At 43.0% G+C, this 20,706-nt stretch overlaps 1 protein-coding gene across 2 annotated transcripts in view; it reads left to right on the top strand.

The window, feature by feature from the left end:
• ldlrad3 (low density lipoprotein receptor class A domain containing 3) overlaps positions 1-20,706 on the top strand; it is a 78,831-nt gene that overhangs the window by 25,294 nt on the left and 32,831 nt on the right. The window contains exons 2-4 of one of the 2 annotated variants that reach the window (XM_061076971.1): positions 5,787-5,933; positions 16,655-16,780; positions 18,355-18,486. In XM_061076971.1, coding sequence (XP_060932954.1) covers positions 5,787-5,933; positions 16,655-16,780; positions 18,355-18,486 — 405 coding nt within the window. Of the gene's footprint in view, positions 1-5,786; positions 5,934-16,654; positions 16,781-18,351; positions 18,487-20,706 lie in introns of both variants that reach the window. The other variant, XM_061076970.1, reaches the window with a different exon arrangement.

Raw genomic sequence — 20,706 nt, 5'->3', positions numbered from 1 at the left:
TACTTTAATTACAAAAGTATTTATTAAAAAGGGGAAATAAAGTTATAATGTTATTCAATGATTTATCATTTTAACAAGCTCCGATATTCCAAAGATAAACACAGCAGCAGCACTTATCACAATTCAGAAAATACATGTAAAACCTGCGGTCTACCTATGTATGTCTGTCTCTGTGTGTGTGTGTCTGTGTCAAAGTGTCTCTCTGTGTATGTGTGTCTATGTGTATGTATGTGAAATAAAGTTAGTGTTATTTAATGATTCATCATCTTAACAAACTCCCATATTTCAAAGATAACAACAGCAGCTTATCACAATTTAGAACACGCATGTAACCTCTGGTCCATCTATGTGTCTCTGTGTGTGTGTATCTGTCTGTGTCTATCAATGTGTCTGTGTGGGTGTGTGTGTGTGTGTGGGTGTGTGTGTGTGTGTGTGGGTGTGTGTGTGTGTGAGAGAGCGAGAGAGAAAAGGGAGGGGGCGTGGCGATGACGCAGTAACGTAGTGACGTCACATCCAAGATGGAGGCCGACAATGTTAGGCTTAAAACTACAAAACAAAATGGCGGGTTCGTTATGAATTTAGAGCCAGAATTGAGGGCGGGTCTACCGATGAATAATCTCAAATGGCCGCCGGACCACGTGTGAGGCACAAAAGAGGAGGTGGAACAAAGGATTCTTTGTTCTGGTTTAGCTTTGGCTTCAAAATGGCAGCCAGATGTTTTCAGGCCCTTTAAATATAGATTTAACTGTTACATGAACTGTATTCTAAATACAGATCGGAACGGGTGTATAGGTCGGTTTAGAAGGAGAGAGAGAGAGAGAAGAGAAGGCATGCAAGGAGAGTTCAAAGAAGCTCTTAAAAACACCGTCAGAAACAAGTTACATTTACTTTACCGCTCAGCACTCAAACGGCGTTGTGTGCTGAAGTCTGACGGTAAAATCTCTGTAAGGTTCTTCAGACGGGAACGAGTGCAACCGGAGACGTTTAGTCACGGCGCTTAAGAACTGTGGCACAAGGCCGTAACCGGAAATGAACCGGAAGTAGCCGAATCGTCGTGGCTAAACAATGAGACACGGAGATCCCACAAACAAATACACTCAAATATTAAACAATATGCTACGTATCTGCCCAGATAATCAAGTCTCTTACTGTCCAACCCTCGCGATGTGCCTGCGACTCGGCGCGAATGTGTCGGGGGCCAGTGAATCACGTGGTCTCTCACGAGCGGAGCTCCGGAGCTCAGCCGCTGGACCGGAAAAGGGAGCGAATTCCTCGTGCTCCTTGACGGAATGAAACTTCGTCTTTCTTCTGTAACAGCGGAGACCGTGCTGCTTTACAGGAACGGAGTGGATTGTCTCATACTCCTCAGCGGGATGAACGTCGCGCTTCTGCAGGGAACGGCTTTGTGGAAGCCGTTTGTGGATCGTTGGAAAAAGGGAAGTCTATAGAAGTGTCGGAGTCCGTCCAGCGGGGCACTTCCTGTTTCGATATTTCAAGTTAAAACCGGAAAGGTCCTATCAAGATAAAACTTTGACTGAGATAAGAAGAAAATGAAACGACTTCAAATAAAAATGATATTAAACAAACGTCTAATCGCCTCCTTAGTTACTGAGTCGTGTGGTTAGACCTCTTGAGGTCAGAAGACAACTTGAGCAGCGTGGAAAAGAAGACAAAAAGAGTCTCTTAAAAATACCGAGTTAACTAGTAGAACCCCGGAGGGGTTCTGTTGTCGCTTGGGCATCTGAGTGAAGAGAGGGAGAAGTCTGTGAGTTCAGCCCTTTTAAGTCATGTCTCAGGTGACTCCCCCCTGGGAGGAGGGGTCAGGGGTCAGTGTGGCCCTCCAGCCAATTGAGTTGTCAGGATTTGGCCCCCAGGGGCGGGCTTACCGTGGGGGACCAGGACGTGATCTTTTGCCACATGGAGATAAGGGTCCATGCTGGGTTTTTAAATGTAAGGGGTTACCCGAGCCTGGCCTAAGGTTTTACGACCCTTTGTTCTAAGTCGGATCACTGGGCCTTGCCCAACAACATTAACTCAATGACTGCCGGGCAGCCAGTAGAGAAAATAAATAAAAATGTTCCCTATTATTGTATAGCCCCTGTCAACTGCACACAAACTGACAGATTAAGAAGTGTATGCCACTTAGGCTACTTTTAAACAATAAATTAAAGGTAAATTAAATAGAATGAATAAAAGTTTACTTAAAATAGGTAGGTTATTGTTGTTTGCATGTAGGCGATACAAAGCTAGTGCTGGGGTATGTTTAGATTCTTGCGCAAACAAGGAGCTGGTCAAAATGCTCCCCCATATATCCCCCCTGTATAAACCAATAAATATGTTTTTTTTTTAAATTGCGATTTGTAACTGAATCGATTTTTCCCTCCATCCCTACCGGTCACCATTCTAATCAAAGACTCTGGGTCCAAAAACATGATAGAATTTGAATCTGGGAAATTTTACCTTCATTTCTGGATAGTTGCTGGACGTGATGACGTGTTTTCCATCTTTATATGCAGTCTGTGCTGGCTACTGCCGGGACTGGCTGGGAAAAGGTGGGAAGCGGAGCATGTGTGTTCAGAGGCAAGGATAGCATGGTCAGCATTTACCCTGAGCAATTGTGCTACACTTCTCCCACCAAGATACGCAAGCATCCTGCATTATCTCTGCCTTATCTCCTCCGGTTCTCTCCCTCACACGCCCATTGAGTGACCACAGTTTGTACGCAGCAGTGTTGTGCAGCTGTGGATAACACGCCGAGCTGTCCACAACATAATAGTTAAAAGCCTGTAGATGAATGAGTTGAGTCACTGCTCACGGACACTGCCACGTCCATTAAAATTCTCCAGGTCACCTTGGGAGTCCACAGAGAACTGTAGAGTTACTGTAGAGAGTTATTACACCGTTAACAAGCTGAAAAAGAGCAGCCTGTAATGAGCTGTGTAGCCACACTTGCTGGGGTAATAAGGGGGGGGGGGGGGCTTGCTCGTTACCTCAATGGTAAACCACTGTAAGTATTGGGGCTTATTACTGTATCGATGGAATGACCAGGGCAGTGGAATGAGTTGTGTGGAGCCTGCCAAGTGGGTGACTCGCAAACTGGACGTGAGAAGTGCTGCAAAGGGTTTGGCAGCTTTAGAAGCTCGTGGGAATAGATGAGCTGTCTGTCAAACGCACACACACACACGCCCACACACACACACACACACACACACACACACACACACACACACACACACACACACACACACACACACACACACACACGTACACTACACACGGCCCTCTCCTCCTGTCCTTTCCCTCTTTCTGTCAAAGGGTCTCAAAGCAACTCTCCAATTAACCTGATGCCTCTCAGACCGCGAGTGAACCACTGGCGCCTGGATGTCATTCCTACTTCACTCGGTCGGAATGGATCCACAATTCATTCTGAAATATCTAATGTAGTTTATACTAGAAGGATAACAATGAATGCACCAAGTGTGAGCTTTGTAATAATATCCTACGTTTTTTCCTATATACATCAATACATACATTAATCAAATTTTCGTTGAAATTAGTAGCACAACCGTATCTTTAAGCTTCTCCAGCAGCTCAGCAGTCTCTGTTTGTTTTTTGCATTGCTGCTTTGTCGGTGCACTTTTCTTTTTCTCTCCAATCTGCCCATGTGTGTGTGTAGGTGCCTTTTTCAGAAAGAGCTGAACAAACAAGGATGGCAGGGGAAGAGCCAGGGGAGACGATGCTGTTCTCTCAAATAGATCTTTAGAAAAAATTTAATTCGGCAGTTCTCAAACATCCTGTACCTGCATGGCTGTTTGTATTATGTAGTCAAGAGGCTTATCATTATAAGGTGCTGTGTATATGTAAAGGTCTCTTATTATATTGTCCCGCGGATAAGAAGATTCTACGGCATGAATTAGTATTGTGAAGGCGACATCTGTTTGGATTGCATCTGTTCTTCAACTGTTGCATCTGACAGGTCCGCAGACATGACATCTAAAAAGCTCCCGTCCTCATAAATTACAAGAGCCTTTTTGTCTTCCCCTCTTTCTGTATTGCTAGAGACAAAAGAAGGCTTTGCATCATCCCCGCAGCCGTTCAGCAGGGTTGTGCTGTCTAATTTACGAGGATCTGTTCCCGCTTCTCCCAAAACCTGCTGAGGTAAAAGGGCAGCAGGAGAAGGATGATGTAAGAACAGATGATGTCTGCATGCCAGTTTTTCGGCTGCGCTTTGGGAAGTGGCTTCAATCTGCTAACTGAATATCAACGATCTGTTGAACCTGCCATCGCTGGTCAGGAAGTCACAAGCGTTTTTTGAGGGGGTCAAAACTTTCTATTTGTATCACAGTGAGATGGATTATTCGGTAATGAATACTGCCTTGTCAAGATTGTGTCTGTGTAATGATTAAATATAGAAAACAAACCCTGCTTCTTCCAAAGTGAATTAATTTATCTGATTTATTCTTGAAATACTGGAAGAACAGACGCAGCTTTGGATAGGTAGAATATTCAATCCCTTTTTAGGACATATTTATTTTGGATTCATCAGTGTGTGTCACTCACAGTCACTGATGGGGCAGTGTGAATGGTAAATGGATTTGTATTTATATAGCGCTTTTCTAGTCTGATGACTCAAAGCGCTTTACAGTACAGTTTCACATTCACCCATTCACACACACATTCATACAGTGCATCTACTTGCAGCACTTTGTTATTCTAAGGGGGGCCATTCAGGGTTCAGCATCTTGCCCAAGGACACTTTGGCATGCAGATGGTTCAGACTGGGGATCGAACCGCCGACCTTCAGGTTGGAGGACGACCACTCTACCCCTCAGCCACAGCCACATGGTGTGACATCCTCTGTCCTTAACCCTCAGCCGCCCAGTGTGGGAGGGGATTCATGTGTAGACAGTGCGAAACCCGGGCCAAGACTCTGCCTTTCTCCACACAAACAGTGATACTTTGTGTCGATGTTTTAGGTCCAGACAACAATTTGGCTATTCTTTATGAACAACTATTTTTATATGAAGGCAGATAAATTAAGAAGCAGACAGGTGATGTTACGACTCAGTTTACTTGCAGGCAATCAAATCCTGATTGGTCCAACAAGTAACAGAAACCAAAAGCCCTCAAAACTTGTCCTTCGCCTACAGAATCTGCCGCAGAATCTTTTTATTAAAAGATCTCGTTTGGGTAAACCCCACTCTCACTTAAGACTTAACTGTCCACACCATTTGGCAGCAGGTGCAGCGCTATAGGTTTGTTTACGAGGTAAATGTCTCACTGCATAGTGTCAAACCTCAGCTGACGGGCCCTGTTTCACATTCCAACCCATTATGCCACAGCTGCACTGCGTCAGCCTCGACTTGCCTTGAGCTAGTTTCGGACACATCCTCTGTAACTGTGCGTATCCGTGCATCTGTGCTCATGGCACAAATATCTGCTTTGTTTGTATGTATGTCTTTGTATCCTTATCTACCTCTATTATGATATTGCCCAGCTTTACCCACAGTGCTGTTAACACTGAATGACCTCCTCTGCGTTTGTATTCATGGGATCTTCCTCCTGTTTGTTTGCCCACAGATTGATACGGCTTCTTTTGAATAAAGCACGGGATGGAGATAATAAGGGTCTTCCATTTTGACTGTGCTGATGAATATCCCTGGAATGCAATATCCCGCTACCTGTCTGGTTTAGTTATGGAGTAAAAATGTAATAGTTTGCTTTCTTTCTTTTTCTTGCCCCCCCCCCCCCCCCCTCTCTCTCTCCTCTAACTGTGTATCCACCAGAGAGCCAGCTGCTTCCAGGGAATAACTTCACCACAGAGTGCAACATCCCTGGAAACTTCATGTGCGGAGATGGGAAGTGCGTCCCCGGTGGCTGGCAGTGTGACGGACTGCCCGACTGCTTTGACCAGAGCGACGAGAGGGGCTGTCGTAAGTCCAGTTTTGATTCCTTTGTCAAAAATTTTTTTTTTTTGCTGGTAGCTGTGCCTAGATAGCCCTCACGTCTCCTCAGCTCCTGAACTCCCCTCTCGCTGAGCATTATTGCAGTCGAGGTTTTCCTCCTCTCCCCATCCATTAAGCCACAAGAGCCATTTAAACCTTATTTTCTGCCAACTTAAATGAACGTCCCTCCTCAATCCTCAGTTTGCTCTCTCCCACAGCCTGCACCCTCCTCCTCCTCCTCCTCCTCCTCCTCCTCCTCCTCCTCCTCCTCCTCCTCCTCCTCCTCCTCCTCCTTCCCCCTGCAAGACCCTCGGCCCCAGTTTAGCACCGGGGCAAGACTTAATACCATCAAAGCAAAGGCCTATTACTTCCGTGTGCAGAAATAGTAGCACATGCATAATTCTACTGTAAGGCTACAGTAATAGTTCAGATTTGATCCTCACTTTAAGTGGGGTTTGATGTCTCCGGTCCGCTGCTCCTCCCTCTCCTCTGAACGTCTCAGCGAGAGCTCGGTACAGAGATGCGATTACTGATGAAGATTGACTTTGAGGCCCTGCCACACTGAATGGAAACCCCACATGATGTGTTCATCTCTCTAATGTCTCCCACTCCTGTTTTTTTCTTTTTTTCCCACCGCTCCACACCTCCTCTCTTTATTTCATCTGATGATTTTTTGGCTTTTGGCTCGTGATTTGCTTCACAGACGCTTGTTTTCAGTTAGAAAAGCATATTGCCAAGAATGCATACTGCAGATATTCTGTTTGCCTCAGCAAAAAAAATAGATATATCTTCAATGGTTTATCCTCTGTGGTGTTGCCTCTTCCTCGTGCTCCTCTCTTTATTCAGCCGTCACTTCTCTCATTGTTGGCAGCTCAGGGAACAAGCAGACTACTTTTGACAAAGCTGTGTTTCATGGTATACCATCACACACACAGACACACACACACAAACTCTATAGCCAAACTTTGTAGTCATCAATCTCTGTAGTTTGGACAGCCTAGGTCATATTAGTTATACTGTTTGTACGAAGGGGAATGTGCTGTCCTCGCCTGTCTTCTTAACTCGGTTACCACTGACGTTCCTGTAAAAGCCTTCTGCACGATCAAACTTCTTAAGTTGATGGGTTGTGTGCTGCAGATTTTCATCACTCGATGACCTTAAACTGTCAGCAACTGTCAGACCTGGATAAGAGATAATGATATACAGATTCATTCAGACAAATTACATCAGTATTAAATACAGTAAATGTTCCCGTTTTATGTTATCACGCAGTTTAAGTGTCAGTTTGCTGCGTTTTCAATCAGAACCACCTTTGAACCTACTGACAGGATTTTTTTTTTATTGGTTGACACTACATGCAATACTGCTCTAGATGAAAGCAAGTTTTCGTAAAGCATCAACGCTCATCCTGCCTCTACTTGCCGACGTTATCTGCTCTGGCATAAGTGGGCCTTATTATCCTCAGCTAGACGGCTATTTGTCAGTCGATATCTCCGGCGACTGCCTCACACGGGTCCCTGGACGGACCTCTGGCTCCATTAGGGGCACTGCAGGGACAGACTGACAGACGGAGGCAGGGGGAGCAAGGGAGTGAGGAGGCCAAGGGAAGGAGGTAGAGAGGAGGAGTCATTACGGGGGCTACAGCAGGAGCTCTGTCTTAATGTCTAGTGCCTGGAAACTGTGAGACCACAGCTCTGAAAGTACAATCATAATTAGTCACCTCTTGTTTTTATATATGTATATATATTTCTAGAAAGACAGTTACTTTGCTGATTTAGCTTTGTCTGCTTCTGTCCGTTGGATGAATAGTGAGATTAATAGAATGTTTCAGAATAGACCTTTTTTGAAAACAACTTTTATTACTTTAAATATCACTTATCAGTCTACCCTGCCTCTCGCCCAATGTCAGCTGGGATTGGCTCCATCTCCCCCCCCCGCGACCCTAAAAAGATAAGCAGTATAGATACTGGAAGGATAGACGGCCCATCAGACTGACTTTAATATAACCTAGAATGAAATCACACTGGGTATCTGATGACGTCTGCCGAATTTCTTTTGTGATCCCGGTCATTACCATGGAGGCCGAGCAGTGTTGACCACCACAGGATATTAAATTTCCTCCCATCTGTAATATGAGCGCTTGGCTGCTGCCTGGAGGTTCCCCAGAACATTTCTTTTAATTCACCATCAATGAGGATTTTCTTTTACAGTTTGCCTCCACCTCTTTCAATAATTAGCCAAGTTGTAATTTGCCAGTAATGAGACTGCACTGTTGATAATTAAAGTGTTATATTTTTAGAAACCCCTCCTTTCCCCTCTCTCTATACTTTTTTTCTGTTGCTATTAGGCGCTTGTTGGACAGTTTGTGCTTTGTAGCCAAAAATATTCTTATTTATTTATGATGTGTTTGTGGGAACATGAAATTCTCTGGTACATCTTTTGCTGTGGGACCCGTGGCTATTTTTACAACACAAGTTTGCACCAGAGGACAGCTGTAGTTAGGGAGTGGGGATCCCCTGTTAAGCAGACTGTGCTGATGTATGTGTCTCGGACACGAGGAAAACGTCTGCAGAGCTCGAAGTAAAGGTCACACTTTATGGGCCTCTGTCTCATTAAAGAGAACTTTGTTTTTTTAACCCATTTTGCTTGGTGGGACATTTAAAAAATACATTTTCATTTGAAACTGAATGAAATTGTAAGCTTCAACACACTCGCCTGCACATACGGGGGTGCAAGTGTCCAAACCAGTATAAAATTGAGTTGGAAGATAGAACCACCCACACAGGAACTTGTGATGCACTTCCTGGCAGATTCTCATTTCTCACAGTTGCATTTATTCTTGTACTTCCAGTGGTTTCATAAATGATTCATGCAGACCTGGTCTACTTTTCTTAGCCTCTGTCCTTTATTCATTTAGTCATTGTTGATGTGTCCTCGTTTGCTTCACCTCGACATTTTTCCTCATCTAGAAAAGTGAGGGTGCGTTTCAATAGTCCATTTTGCTCAGGAACCTTCCAAACTGAGTGAAATGACCCTGAGGTATTTCAGCCACAGTAACAGCTGTTTGAATTCTCTAAAGGATAAGGAAAGGAGCGGCAATGCTTCATAACGGAGACATCGGACCATCCTTTATGAAAGGAAATAAGAATTGCTGCCCCACAATTCTTTGCTGCAGCAACATTTAAAGTGATACAACCTCGTAGTTGCACCTGGAAACACCTACGGAAATAAACCAGAACAGCAGTTTTATTCTCCTGACATGATCCAGAACTGATGTAAAGCAGAGTAGTCCATAAAAGATAGACTTGATAAAAAGGATCTGAAGGGAGTCCGGGCCACTGACTTTCCCTTCCTCCCAGCCTCCTCCACTCCCCTCTTGTTTGTTGCTTGTTTCCGGTCCCCTCTGGCACATGGGTCAGCTTGAGTCATGTAAATATGTTTTGCTGCCTTTTAAATAACATTGTGGGCTGTAAGAAGTGAGGCAACAGCTCCAGCCTGAGTCTTATTGCATTACAGATGCAGCTTATTGTATTACTGTCTTGCTGCGTAAGGCCAGGACCCCCTTCAGATCCTTCTTTATCAAGTCTATCTTCTATGGACTACTCTGGTCCACATGAATTAAACTACATTTTAGATGAAAATCTATGTGTATAATTTTATTTATGTCCCATCTGCTCTATGTGGGTGTGTTTACGTGTTTCCAGGTCTGAAGGGACTTCAAGCCATGATTCAGAGACAGGCTGCTGACTAATTCCCCACACAAAAAGGTCAAAAGTACCATCCTGCTCTCTGGTGTCCATAACGACAGCCTGGGAGACTGTTAGACAAAATGCATAGTGACAGAGGAGAGAAGGGGCAGAGCTGACTGAGCTTGCTGGGCCTCAGAGCCAGGATTAGCCTCTTTGCCCTTGTCTGGGCAGGGCACGAGCGGGCGAAGGAGCAGAGATACATAGCAGGGGTGAAAGGGTGAGTGGGCATGATGTGTAAAGCAAGACATGAAGTATCAAAGACGGGGGTGGGGGAGGCAGAAATGCTGTCCAGAGAAAAAACAACAGAGGCACATTTAAATGAAATGACGATTCTTTAGTTGAAGTGCTGCAGGCTGAGGCTGTGGCCTCTATGAATTATACACTTAAAAACTCCTGAGAAAGTTAAGCTTTAACTTTTAATTGGAAGGGCCTCTCAGCATGGTTAGTGGCTCCTAACGAAAACAAACAGAATCAGAATATATTTACCACACAAAGAGGCTGCTCGTCTCATGCAATGCTCAGAATCAAGTTGCTCTCACGTCAGCATGAAGCAAGGCAAACTTTCCATTTTGTACTGCAGAACATGTTTCTGTAAAAAATATCAGGATTGTTGTGGGTATTTCAATTTCAAAACATCTTTCTAAGATAAAAACGTATTTATTTATTCTTTATTTCTCTCTAACTAGTCTCTTTTTCTTGTGAAATATTCCTTGGTTTCAGTCCTTTGGGTGATAAAACTAAAACTATAAGAAGAAAAATAAATCATAATCTTCCACTTTAAGAGATGCTGATTTCACAAGTTCTAAAATGTAGCATTTCTCACTTGAATACTCTCTGAGGTTTTACTTCTTCAGCATTATTTTGTCTGCATGTCCAGGAGCTTTTTGTGGATGATGTTAGCGAGTTCTGATTTTGGACCTGCACTGATATTCCAATCTGTGAGAATTTAAATATCTAGTCAATTGCTCTTGATAAATTCTGGAACTTTTAAAAGCGGCCCCCAAGGAAAAAATTCTGGAAAATGTTAGAGTGAGCCCATCGAGAATAAAGCGAGCGAGTGGGAGTGTTGATGGCGTCTCTAACATTTGACTTGTGCAGAATATTTCAGAATTAAAAAGGAGAGTCATAGACGTAGAAGATGCCGACAAAGATGTCAACTCTGAAAGACAACGATATTCGAGAGCTTTTGGCAAAAAGGGCTGATTTGTGTTCTGTCTCCTCCATATTCTATACACAGGCACAGCCCTCACCTGCATGTTCTGGCCTTTTTGTTTTTCTTTTGAATGCATCTTATCTGGACAATGTTCTGTTGCGTTCTTCATATGAAGAGGACAAGCTCGGTAAAATGTTCGAACCCAATTTTCCGCCGTTCATGTCTGAAAACGGCTTCACTGTGTAACAGACAATACAGAGTTTACTGCACATTGGAGAAGTCTAGATTTAAACAAGATAATATGTCAAAGAAAATATAGTTTGGGTAAAATGAAGCAAACCTTTATACTTTAAGGGTTTTGCTGCAAGTTCAGATCTATTTATACATAATGTGGAATCCACCGTACAGGCCTGTTTCAATCAATCACATTCAGTGTGAGTCTCGCCCACGGGCTGATGTTATTTCCGGTATTTTAGAAGTCTATTAATACTTCATCAGAGTGAGAGATACAGTCATTTAGAGTTTTCATTACCTGATGCAGTGTTTATTGATCCTGTTACCTCTTCATAACAATTAGGTGCAAAATAAATTCAGTTTATTGGATTACTCAAATATTATTGCATTATTGCTTTCTGCAGTCATAACACAGCCAAACGCCGGGAGCAACATCAATGGTGCTTTTGTTTTTCGGGGGGTTTTGTGCGTGTACCGACCTCCTCAAAATGCTCATGAGACACTGAGTTCAGAAGAGCCGCTAAATGCTTATCAGCAACAGAGTTCCGCTTGACAGCTCGAGTGGAAATCGCTTAAAAGACTCGTGAGACAGATTGATTATGATTGAGATATCAAGGCTCACACACACTGCCAGTTCTTCACCAGACCAACCACGGGGGAGGGAGGCAAGTGGTTGCTGAGATTAGGAGAGTGTGCACGATAAGAGCAATGACCAATGCACTGACGCCATCTCAAAGAGCCACGTACCGCTGGCAGAATTGTTATGTTATCATCTGGTTTTTTTTGATAGTTTGCAGGATTACGCAAAAAAACACTTAACTGATTTCCATGAAACTTTGTGGAAGGGTGGGGTGTGACCCAAGGAAGAAGCAATTTGGTTTTCCAGATAACCAGGCATATCCAGGAATGTCTATGCACTTTCTTTGAGATGGCAGGATAGGGCGTTAGCCTTGGTGAAGATGTGCCCTCTCCAATCATGAACCATGTCTCAGTTTGTGTGTGTGTTTTTAACCCCCGCTCAGACAAAAACTGTGAAGAGAGCAAAAAAGAAAAGAGAAACCAATAGAGAGAAAACAGAGAGACAATGGAACAGTAAGAAGAGCAGTGAGGGAAGCAGGGGAAGGTTTAATGGGACTTAGTCTGGGGCATCACATGTACTTAATGGTCGACTGATCAATGAGCGGGTGTAATTAATACCAAGGGACATGGATCAAATACTGACTAGGATCTTACATACAGTCTCTTGCTCTGATTCTGTCTCTTGCCGTCTTCTTTTCTCAGACACACTTCTCCATCAATAGTGACAAATTAGACAAAGCGATTCATTCAGAGTCTTCAGAAGAATAAGACATGCTGTCTCATCATTTTAACAATACAATACAACGCTGGGCACTACCAGATCAAACAAGGCAATTTCTGCTGTAAGTTACTTTCTGTGATGAATATTGCAGCCGTTTCATTATTTGACAGATCACTCGCTGCTTTTTCTCCCATACCCTTTTCTTCCCTTCCCCTTTTATTGAAAGTCATTAAAATATAACTGATATTTTGCACATGCGCCCACTGCACGGCCACATTTGCTTCCTCAGCTAGTATGAAGGTTGATGGCTATGCGGAATGCCGGTGGCGTGTGAATGCTTGGCCCCTTGAGGTAACGCTATGCAGCTCTATAACTTTGCAATGCCTCTTTCTGCTCACGGACGGTTGCTGTAAATGTACGACTACAGTGCAGGACTTAGACAGTGAAATGTGTGGAATGATTATTTTGATCCCCTATGCCCTCTAGACTGAATCAACCCTTGCCCCTCATGCTTATTCCTTGACTCCATTACCTATTGATTTCCTCCCTCTCTGAAATGCCCGGCAAGGTCAGAGAAACCTTTGAAGTCGTCAGCTGTCTCTGCTCTTTCTCCGCCGCGGTTCTCTCCCTGCTCCCCCGCCACAGTTTTCTTTATGGTCCCTTCCTCCAGTCCTTCTCCTCACTCTGCCAATCATGCATGCCCATCACGACCCGGACTACCTGTGCCGAACAAGTTATGTTGCTCTCTGGGGAACCGAAGGAGAGGGAGAAAAGGGGTAGAAGCAAGTAGAAGGGCACCAAGGTGCAAAGTGGAGAAGAGCAAAGCAAGCAATCTGCAACAGGAGCTTTGCTGTCTGGATGCAGGGTGACATGAACGCCGAAGCCACTAGGGAGATAGTGACAGGGCAGAAGAGACAGAAGTTGCTTCATGTTACACTTTACCCCAAACTAGTAGCGAAAATAATGGAAAATATTTCAAATGGATGCTCGAAAACCGAGTAGTATTCTCAATTATAGATGTTCTTATGGCAGAATTTATATGCAGTGTCTTTAAATGTGTAGGAGAGGCAGTGACAAAGAGGGTTCTTCTGGTTTTGTTCTCTAGGTTGTGTGTCCTCCAGCTGCACATCGCCGTGTGATCCAGCCAGGTTTTTCTGCTCGTGATAGTCTCACCTGAAAGAATCAGCTCCACTGCAAAAGTCATTCGTTTTCATTTGTGCTGCTCAGTGAACACTGGAACTAAGTTTGGAAGCCATCCAGCACCCTGCCTGCTTTACGTAAACAACTTCTACAAAGGCTCAGAGATGAGGAATAAAATTTGGCAAGAAACGAAAGCAGCTCAAACCTGGGAACAGAGTCACGACAGAGAGGAAAGAAAATAGAATGAAATTCTTGGTAATTGTTTGAAGAATAAGGCTGAGGTACTGGAATTGAGATTTCAAATTGAAAATCCTGGACATCGGATTAACAGAATTATCAACATACAAAGCCTGTGTTTCCTCCATCTCTTCCACCCTCAGCTTGCTCCCTCTAATTAATTTTTGTCTTGCTCCGAAAAACTGCTCAGCACAGGCTATAAAGGGCCAGGCATCCCCAAAACAAAGCTAAGCACATTAGCTCCATCTTTCTCTCCCACCTTCGAAGCTCCCTTCATGAGCCTGCCCTTCATGTGACTTTTGAGCTAATTTGGAAAACAAACACAGGGTCAAATGAATTCTGCCAGCGGTAGAAGTGGTAATGAGGATTCGGAGGAGGGAGGCAGTGAATGAGGAATGTCAGAGCAATAACAGAGCTGTCTTTCTTGCCAAGTCTGCCAAGCAAATAAATGAATCAGTCCGTGTCTGCACAGAGGAGAAAGTTGTATATTTCCAATAAGAAACTTTATTGCCTCTATTTTAACAATCTCATCTCGTGGTGTCGGTGCAGGTAGGGTGCGTTCGAATCCACGTTTCCAAGTTTAACAGAGGTAAAGTACAGGTTGATGCATAAGGTGCGTAATCTCTTGATTGATAATGGTCGTGTTTTGGGTGTAACCATTAATAAACCAATCGGTGTACATCTCCCGTTTATGGGAACTCTTTTTCATCCTGAGATATTTTAATTCTTGCAGTTAAAAATGTCATTGACGGGCATTCTCTTGCGCCCACCTAGATATTTTTCAGGACATTTCGAGGGGGAATGGAAGGAAAATTGTTACGAGCAACTGGCTCTGACTTTTGCGTTTCTCACATACAGCCCCCTCAAAATATATTCCAAGAATATGCAGGGGTCAGTACATGTCTGACAGTAGCTTATGTAAGAAGAATATTTCTGTCTTGACAACGCACCCTTCAAACAACAGCACAATACAACGCTTCAGACCAGGGCTTTGTTGGTCACTTTTCACTACCTCAAGATAGACAATAAAGCAAACAATGAACTTGACGACACACGTAACATAAAATACAATCTGCGTTGGTCTGAAACTAACAGACACTTTGCTTTGTGCTGCTTTGCATATGTTGTAAGATGTTTCCATGAATTCCCTTGACAGTCTCATAATAAAAGAATCTAGAAATAGAACAAAAACATTCAAGACATGAAAAATTTATATAAATACAGAACAGAGGATGACGTTGTTCTTTGTTTTTGACCAGATGAAATTCAATGTAAGTATCCCCTCAACAGTAGTAATGTTTTTGTATCTTTTCTTTTATGTGTTTCTGTAGCTCGAAGCCAAGTCTGTTTTTGTTTTTGTTTTTTTTCCCGTTGGATTTAATGATTGTGATATACCGTGCAAAATGGGCTTTGGGTGGTTCGGGCCTCTGCTGTCCAGGTAAACAAAAGCTTCCCAGACTGAAGACACAGAGATCGGGCATCATCCCAGCTCCCTCCCACGTTCAGCGGATTGCATTTCATCCTGGAGACGGGCGCTGCAAACCCTCGTGGTTTTTATGCCTCGCCCTCCCCCCCTCGCTACACATAATCACCGCAGCTTGAAAGAGCTCATAAATCAGCCAACCACAATATATTGTAGAGGGAAAAATGTGCGCCCCTGGCATTTGAGACGGCACAATGCCAACCCATGAGGAGGCCAATACCTCCCTTTGTATTCAGCATAGACAAAAAAAAAAAAAAAAGACTGTTTGGTGGCTCACTTCTAGATGCCCAAACACCCCCCCAACAAACACTTCCCTCTCTTTGTGCGTGTATGTGTGTACACGTGTGGGTTGTTCTTCTTTTCAACCCATTGTTGTTCATCTGATACAGAGTTTATAATGATATTCTCTCGCTGGAATTAACTTTTAGTCGTATTTAACTTCTTTCATAAGAATGTCTAAGCTGTTGTTAGTAGCTTTTCCTTTGTCTGTCTTCAGTGAGGACTCCCACAAAGCCACATGTACAAGTTTGATCTTTTGTATTATAATGTAAATTACGAGAAGTGGAATAATCCGTGAGTAGTTTAACCAAGTCCAGAGTTGTGAAGCAGATGTCTGAGACTTAATTCTGTATTTCACACAGATGTATCTCATTACCTCCGACTGTAAATACAGTTGCCAGGCCTCCGGTTCTTTTCCTCTTGACGTCACATTGAAAACTTCAAAGGAGATATTAAGATAAAGCGAGTTCTTCTTTTTAGTGATGTCTTTGCTTGCATCTACCTGGGATTTTGTTTTTCTCCTCCTGCCGGGAAGATCAATGTGTTTGAGTTAAAGCCAGGGGTTAGTGCTAAGCGGAGGACGCCAGACATTGATGTTCTGCAGCATCGTCACTCAATCCGAGTCCAGTCCTGGGAGATAAGACCCATAGCCTGCTTAGGCTGATCAATGGCAGAATCCATACGAGCACTCACCCACACAATTTGCTCTCTTTGTCTTTGCAATTCAGTTGTTTTTCGTGGCCTATCAGTACTTTGTCCTGGCGATCTCACCCTGTACTTGTCATACTTAAGAGAACTTGAAGATAAGCATTACAGAACAAAACGAGCTGAATAATTAACTGGCCTCTGCGACACAGCAGCTGTTAAGCAGTTTGAACCCTGGTTGAATGGTTCACAGTTTTAATTTTAGAACATACAGTCGTGTTATGTTGCCATAAAAAAATAATAAAGCTCAGCCGGCCTTATTGGTGGGTTCCTCTCTCCTCTTGTGCATTATAGCAAAGGCTAATTCTCTCATAAAACATGATGTATAGTTTGGAAATTAGCGGTGTCCTCCTCCCATCACGCACAGACAATAATCCATTTGTCTTCTCTTCCTCCTCCTCCTCCCCCTCTCCTCCCATCTGTTCGCAGCTAAGGTCAAGTCGAAGTGCGCTCCGACGTTCTTCGCCTGCGCTAATGGCGTCCACTGCATCATCGGCCGCTTCCGCTGTAACGGCTTCAGCGACTGTCCTGACGGGAGCGACGAGGAGAACTGCAGTGAGTCTCACACAGCAACCCAATCCAATAAAAGCAATCTGTCTCGTGCTGTGGTCACCGTGAGTCAGTGATGTACTGTCCTCCGGTCATAACAGTTATTACGGCAGCCACTCATCATACAGTCAGAGGACGGTAGAGTATTTATGTGTACTTCCTCATAAAAATGCAATCCAACAGTTTAACACATCACGGTCCCTTTAGTCAACATGCCAGGCCGTAACTAAAACACATAAAAACGAAATAAACACAACATAAAGACAGACTTACAAACAAGGGGTGTGGAGATGAGTTAAGGTTAGGAAAGGTTTGGAGTGAAGGTGATGATTAGTGGGAAATGTAGGATTAAATGCTTTTTGAGCAAAACCATAGAATTTATATAAAGACGGAATACACATCTCCACTTCCTCTCATTGCCACCAGGGGGCAAAGTGTCTATTAGCTTAACCCAAATGAAAGAGCATAGTTTGGTCTCTGATTTGTCAATTTTGACATATGTTTTTTTAATCTGTCTATTTCAAGTCATCGAATGCGATTGTAAAAGAAATACGATCTTGCTGGAGGGCGCCTTTAAGATAAATATTGGCTTCATTAATTAACTATAAAAAGAACAATTTAATTGTTTTTGCTTCAGTGCACAAAAATCATCACTAAGTGAGTCAAATGCTTTAATTCATTAGCAGCAACATAGTCAGACAAACGCAGAAAACAATTGCTACACATCTGCAGATGTTACTCATTTCTTTGTCTCGACTCCTCTCTTCTTTTACTCTCTCACATTGTCCTTGTGTCAGTTTGTGAACAAATAAATGAAAAGGCTCAGAAAACAAAGCTAAGCTGGAGCTGGTTTGCTTTGTTTTTCATCTCGCGGAGAAAAATGAACGAGACAGTCATGTTTTACTCTAGAGCTGGAGCTGTGGTCTGTGCTATCAGGGATATACGTTGTCCTCACTTGAACCCATTGCTGCTTTCCCCAGTGGGGAAAGTGCATCAAGCCAATCGCTCACCATTGTCAGAGGCAGTGTTGCTAGCCTGCCAGGGCCTCACACTCACAAATCTAATCTAGCCATTTAAATGGGGCTTTGCTCCACACTCCCAGCAGATACTGCGTCACAACTGTGTAATTGTCTGGATCTTCCCACAAGATAATTATGTCTCATTTGGCAGAAACCAGAACAAAGACACATGCGAAAGTGGTAAGGGCGCGACAGGATTTTGAATGTTTAGTTTTCTGGATTGTTATCAGACTCGTCAGATCAAATTCTTGTTAGTTTTTAATTTTTATCTCTCGAATCCCTGCAAAAATGTTTTCTTTGGAATCATATCAACGTGTTATAGATGGGATACGATCAACAGGTTTCCAGGATCAACTTCTAACTAAATGCACACACTTCCTCAAAAGATTACTAATGAAATGTGCTTAGAATAAATGTTGATGCTCTGAAGTTTGTTGCTTCGAGGCAAAGTTAGACTGGTGCTCCTGTTTCTCACAAAACTTTAAACTAAGAACCATTTTCTTTAACCTTGTATGAACTAACACTTGAGCTTTGACCTGTGCTCTGACTTAACCACAGCAGGAAACCCACTGGTTTGCTCGGAGTCTCGCTTCAAGTGTCGGAACGGCCGCTGTCTTGACCGCAGCTTCTTGTGTAACGGCCAGGACAACTGCCAGGACAACAGTGATGAGGAGCTCTGCCTGACCACAGCAGGTACATTACTAAATCAAACACAAGGTTTCCAGAGACAATTTATTTTATTACTGGAAGCGGAACATCTACCCAGGCCCTGGAAATCAGACACTGGGACACGCTGAGGCTGAGGCTGAGGCTGACTTTACGACATAGATCAGTGAATTGTAGCAGGTCAGAGACAGTCTTCATCCCTCTGATTGTCCTTTAACCCTCATAGTAAACTATTTTTGTTGGGGTTTAGTTTGACTGACACACTTATACTAAAATATGTATTTTTTTAATAACCACTCCTATACACCAAAAAGTGTGTATACATCCATTTTAGAATAGTAGATAAGTTATGCACAGAATGGGTTTCAGAGATGTGAGTTAGAGGCTGTCTACAAACTCCAGATTGAGAGGCCATTTGTATTCAGTATCTGCAAAAAACAATTTTTTTGCAGATACTGAAAGTGCAAGTATAATAGAGAAACAAAAAGATACAAAAACTACCCACAATGTATTTATGTCATGAGGAATAAATCATTAAATAAAAGTAATGGCTATCCAAATTGGCCATCATTTGATGTGTAGAAAGTAATTAGTCATCCCTCTCGCAAGGACTGTTATTACACTGTACCAAGACTGGTCACGTAGATAATTATCTTTTGGGGAATTTTTTTGAGCTAATTATTGGGAAAAAACTCTGCACGTGAAACTCGAGAAGCCTCAACATGCTCTGGTTTGGCAGACGCAGCTGTAGAGACCAATTATACAGACTGAGTTAGATAAGTTTTCTCCCACAGTTACAAGTAAAGGTCTCGAAATAGACTTCTCTATCTTCATTCAATTATTTCAGTTCATTCGTAATCTAACCGAAATGTGAACAATTTCAAAATGAGACTGAGACGTAACCACTGTCATTTTCATCCGTTGTGATGAACCAGTTTTTTCACTTGATAGCCAACGTATCTTTGGGAAATATTGGCAGTGAACTTTAGAGCAGATTATTTCAGAACAGGTGCTGGCTTGTAGATAACAGTATTTTATCTTTTCTATTTGGATGAAACGACGATAGAGGGAGTTGAGAGATTCTTTTTCTCACTGTGCCTCATCATCTGATATATGTGGAGGCATCACTTAGGAAGTGTATTTTACAGTGTGTGCTTCATAAAGACACAGCAAAGCCACTGCAGATTAAACGTAACGTTGATGGAGACACAGGCTGCTGTCATTTAATTTTGCTGAATCAGAAGAGCAGTCCCTCCAATGTCTGTTGAAGTTACAGAGAGACGTGTGTATATGTGTATTTAGAAAAGAAACTCTTGATCCTTGTCATCGTCTTCATCCTTTCACTTACAATTTGTCTTACGAGTTTAACAAGAGCAGCATGTCTCAGCGTTGTCTCTCTGGCTAAGAAGATCTGAATTATCATGCGGATAAAGACAGGTTTATATTTGCTGACATTTTCGCTGACCGGTTCGAACAGTCATCTCTCTGTCTTTTACAGTCAGTGTAATAGTATTTTTATTTTGATCGGCATGACACAAATCTGTTAGTTGAGGCAGTAGAAGTTGTAATAAGGACAGAGCAGGACAAACTGAGGGGAAACTTGATTTATCTCTACATTTAAACATGGTAATTTAAAGTGCTTTTACCAGTGTTGTGCTTGTAAATCATAATCCTGTGACCGCGATTAACAGTGTAGAGAAAATGTGCCGAGAACTGTATGAAAGGATGTTTTTATAGTTTGCAGAAAAGCTCACAATATTCTGCACTACCGAGTAGAGGACAGTGAATGAGTGGGTGATTCTGGACACAGCCCTTGGCATCAGGAGCATAACGGTTTGAAGTACAATGCTGTTTACGACATTGGGGGTTTGTATCGTAACCAAAGCAGCAGTAGGATGATGCCTGACAGTGAGTGTGATGTCTTCTGTTATAAAATCGGGGGGAAAAATGTCTTATTCGCTGGTACCACTTACATCTGGGATGTCATGATAATTCCACTGGCAGCTCCACTTCTCACAGGCAGCTCCTGCCACTATGGCACAAGGGACGGCTTCTGTCATCACTTCAGCTGCACTTCCACCAGCACGGCAACTTGATATCTGCCATCAGTCCAACCCTGATGTGCGTAAAACCCCAAGGCAACGAAATGTGGACTCTTATTGTTTGTCTTTTCTTGCGTGGAAGTGATGCTATAATATTGATTTAGTCTATAAGATAAAAAAAAAAAAAAAAGTCTGTCAGAACAGG

The sequence above is a fragment of the Limanda limanda genome, chromosome 8 (assembly GCF_963576545.1).
Source record: "Limanda limanda chromosome 8, fLimLim1.1, whole genome shotgun sequence".
Taxonomy (NCBI): Eukaryota; Metazoa; Chordata; class Actinopteri; order Pleuronectiformes; family Pleuronectidae; genus Limanda; species Limanda limanda.
This window is presented reverse-complemented; position numbering and strand designations above follow the sequence as displayed.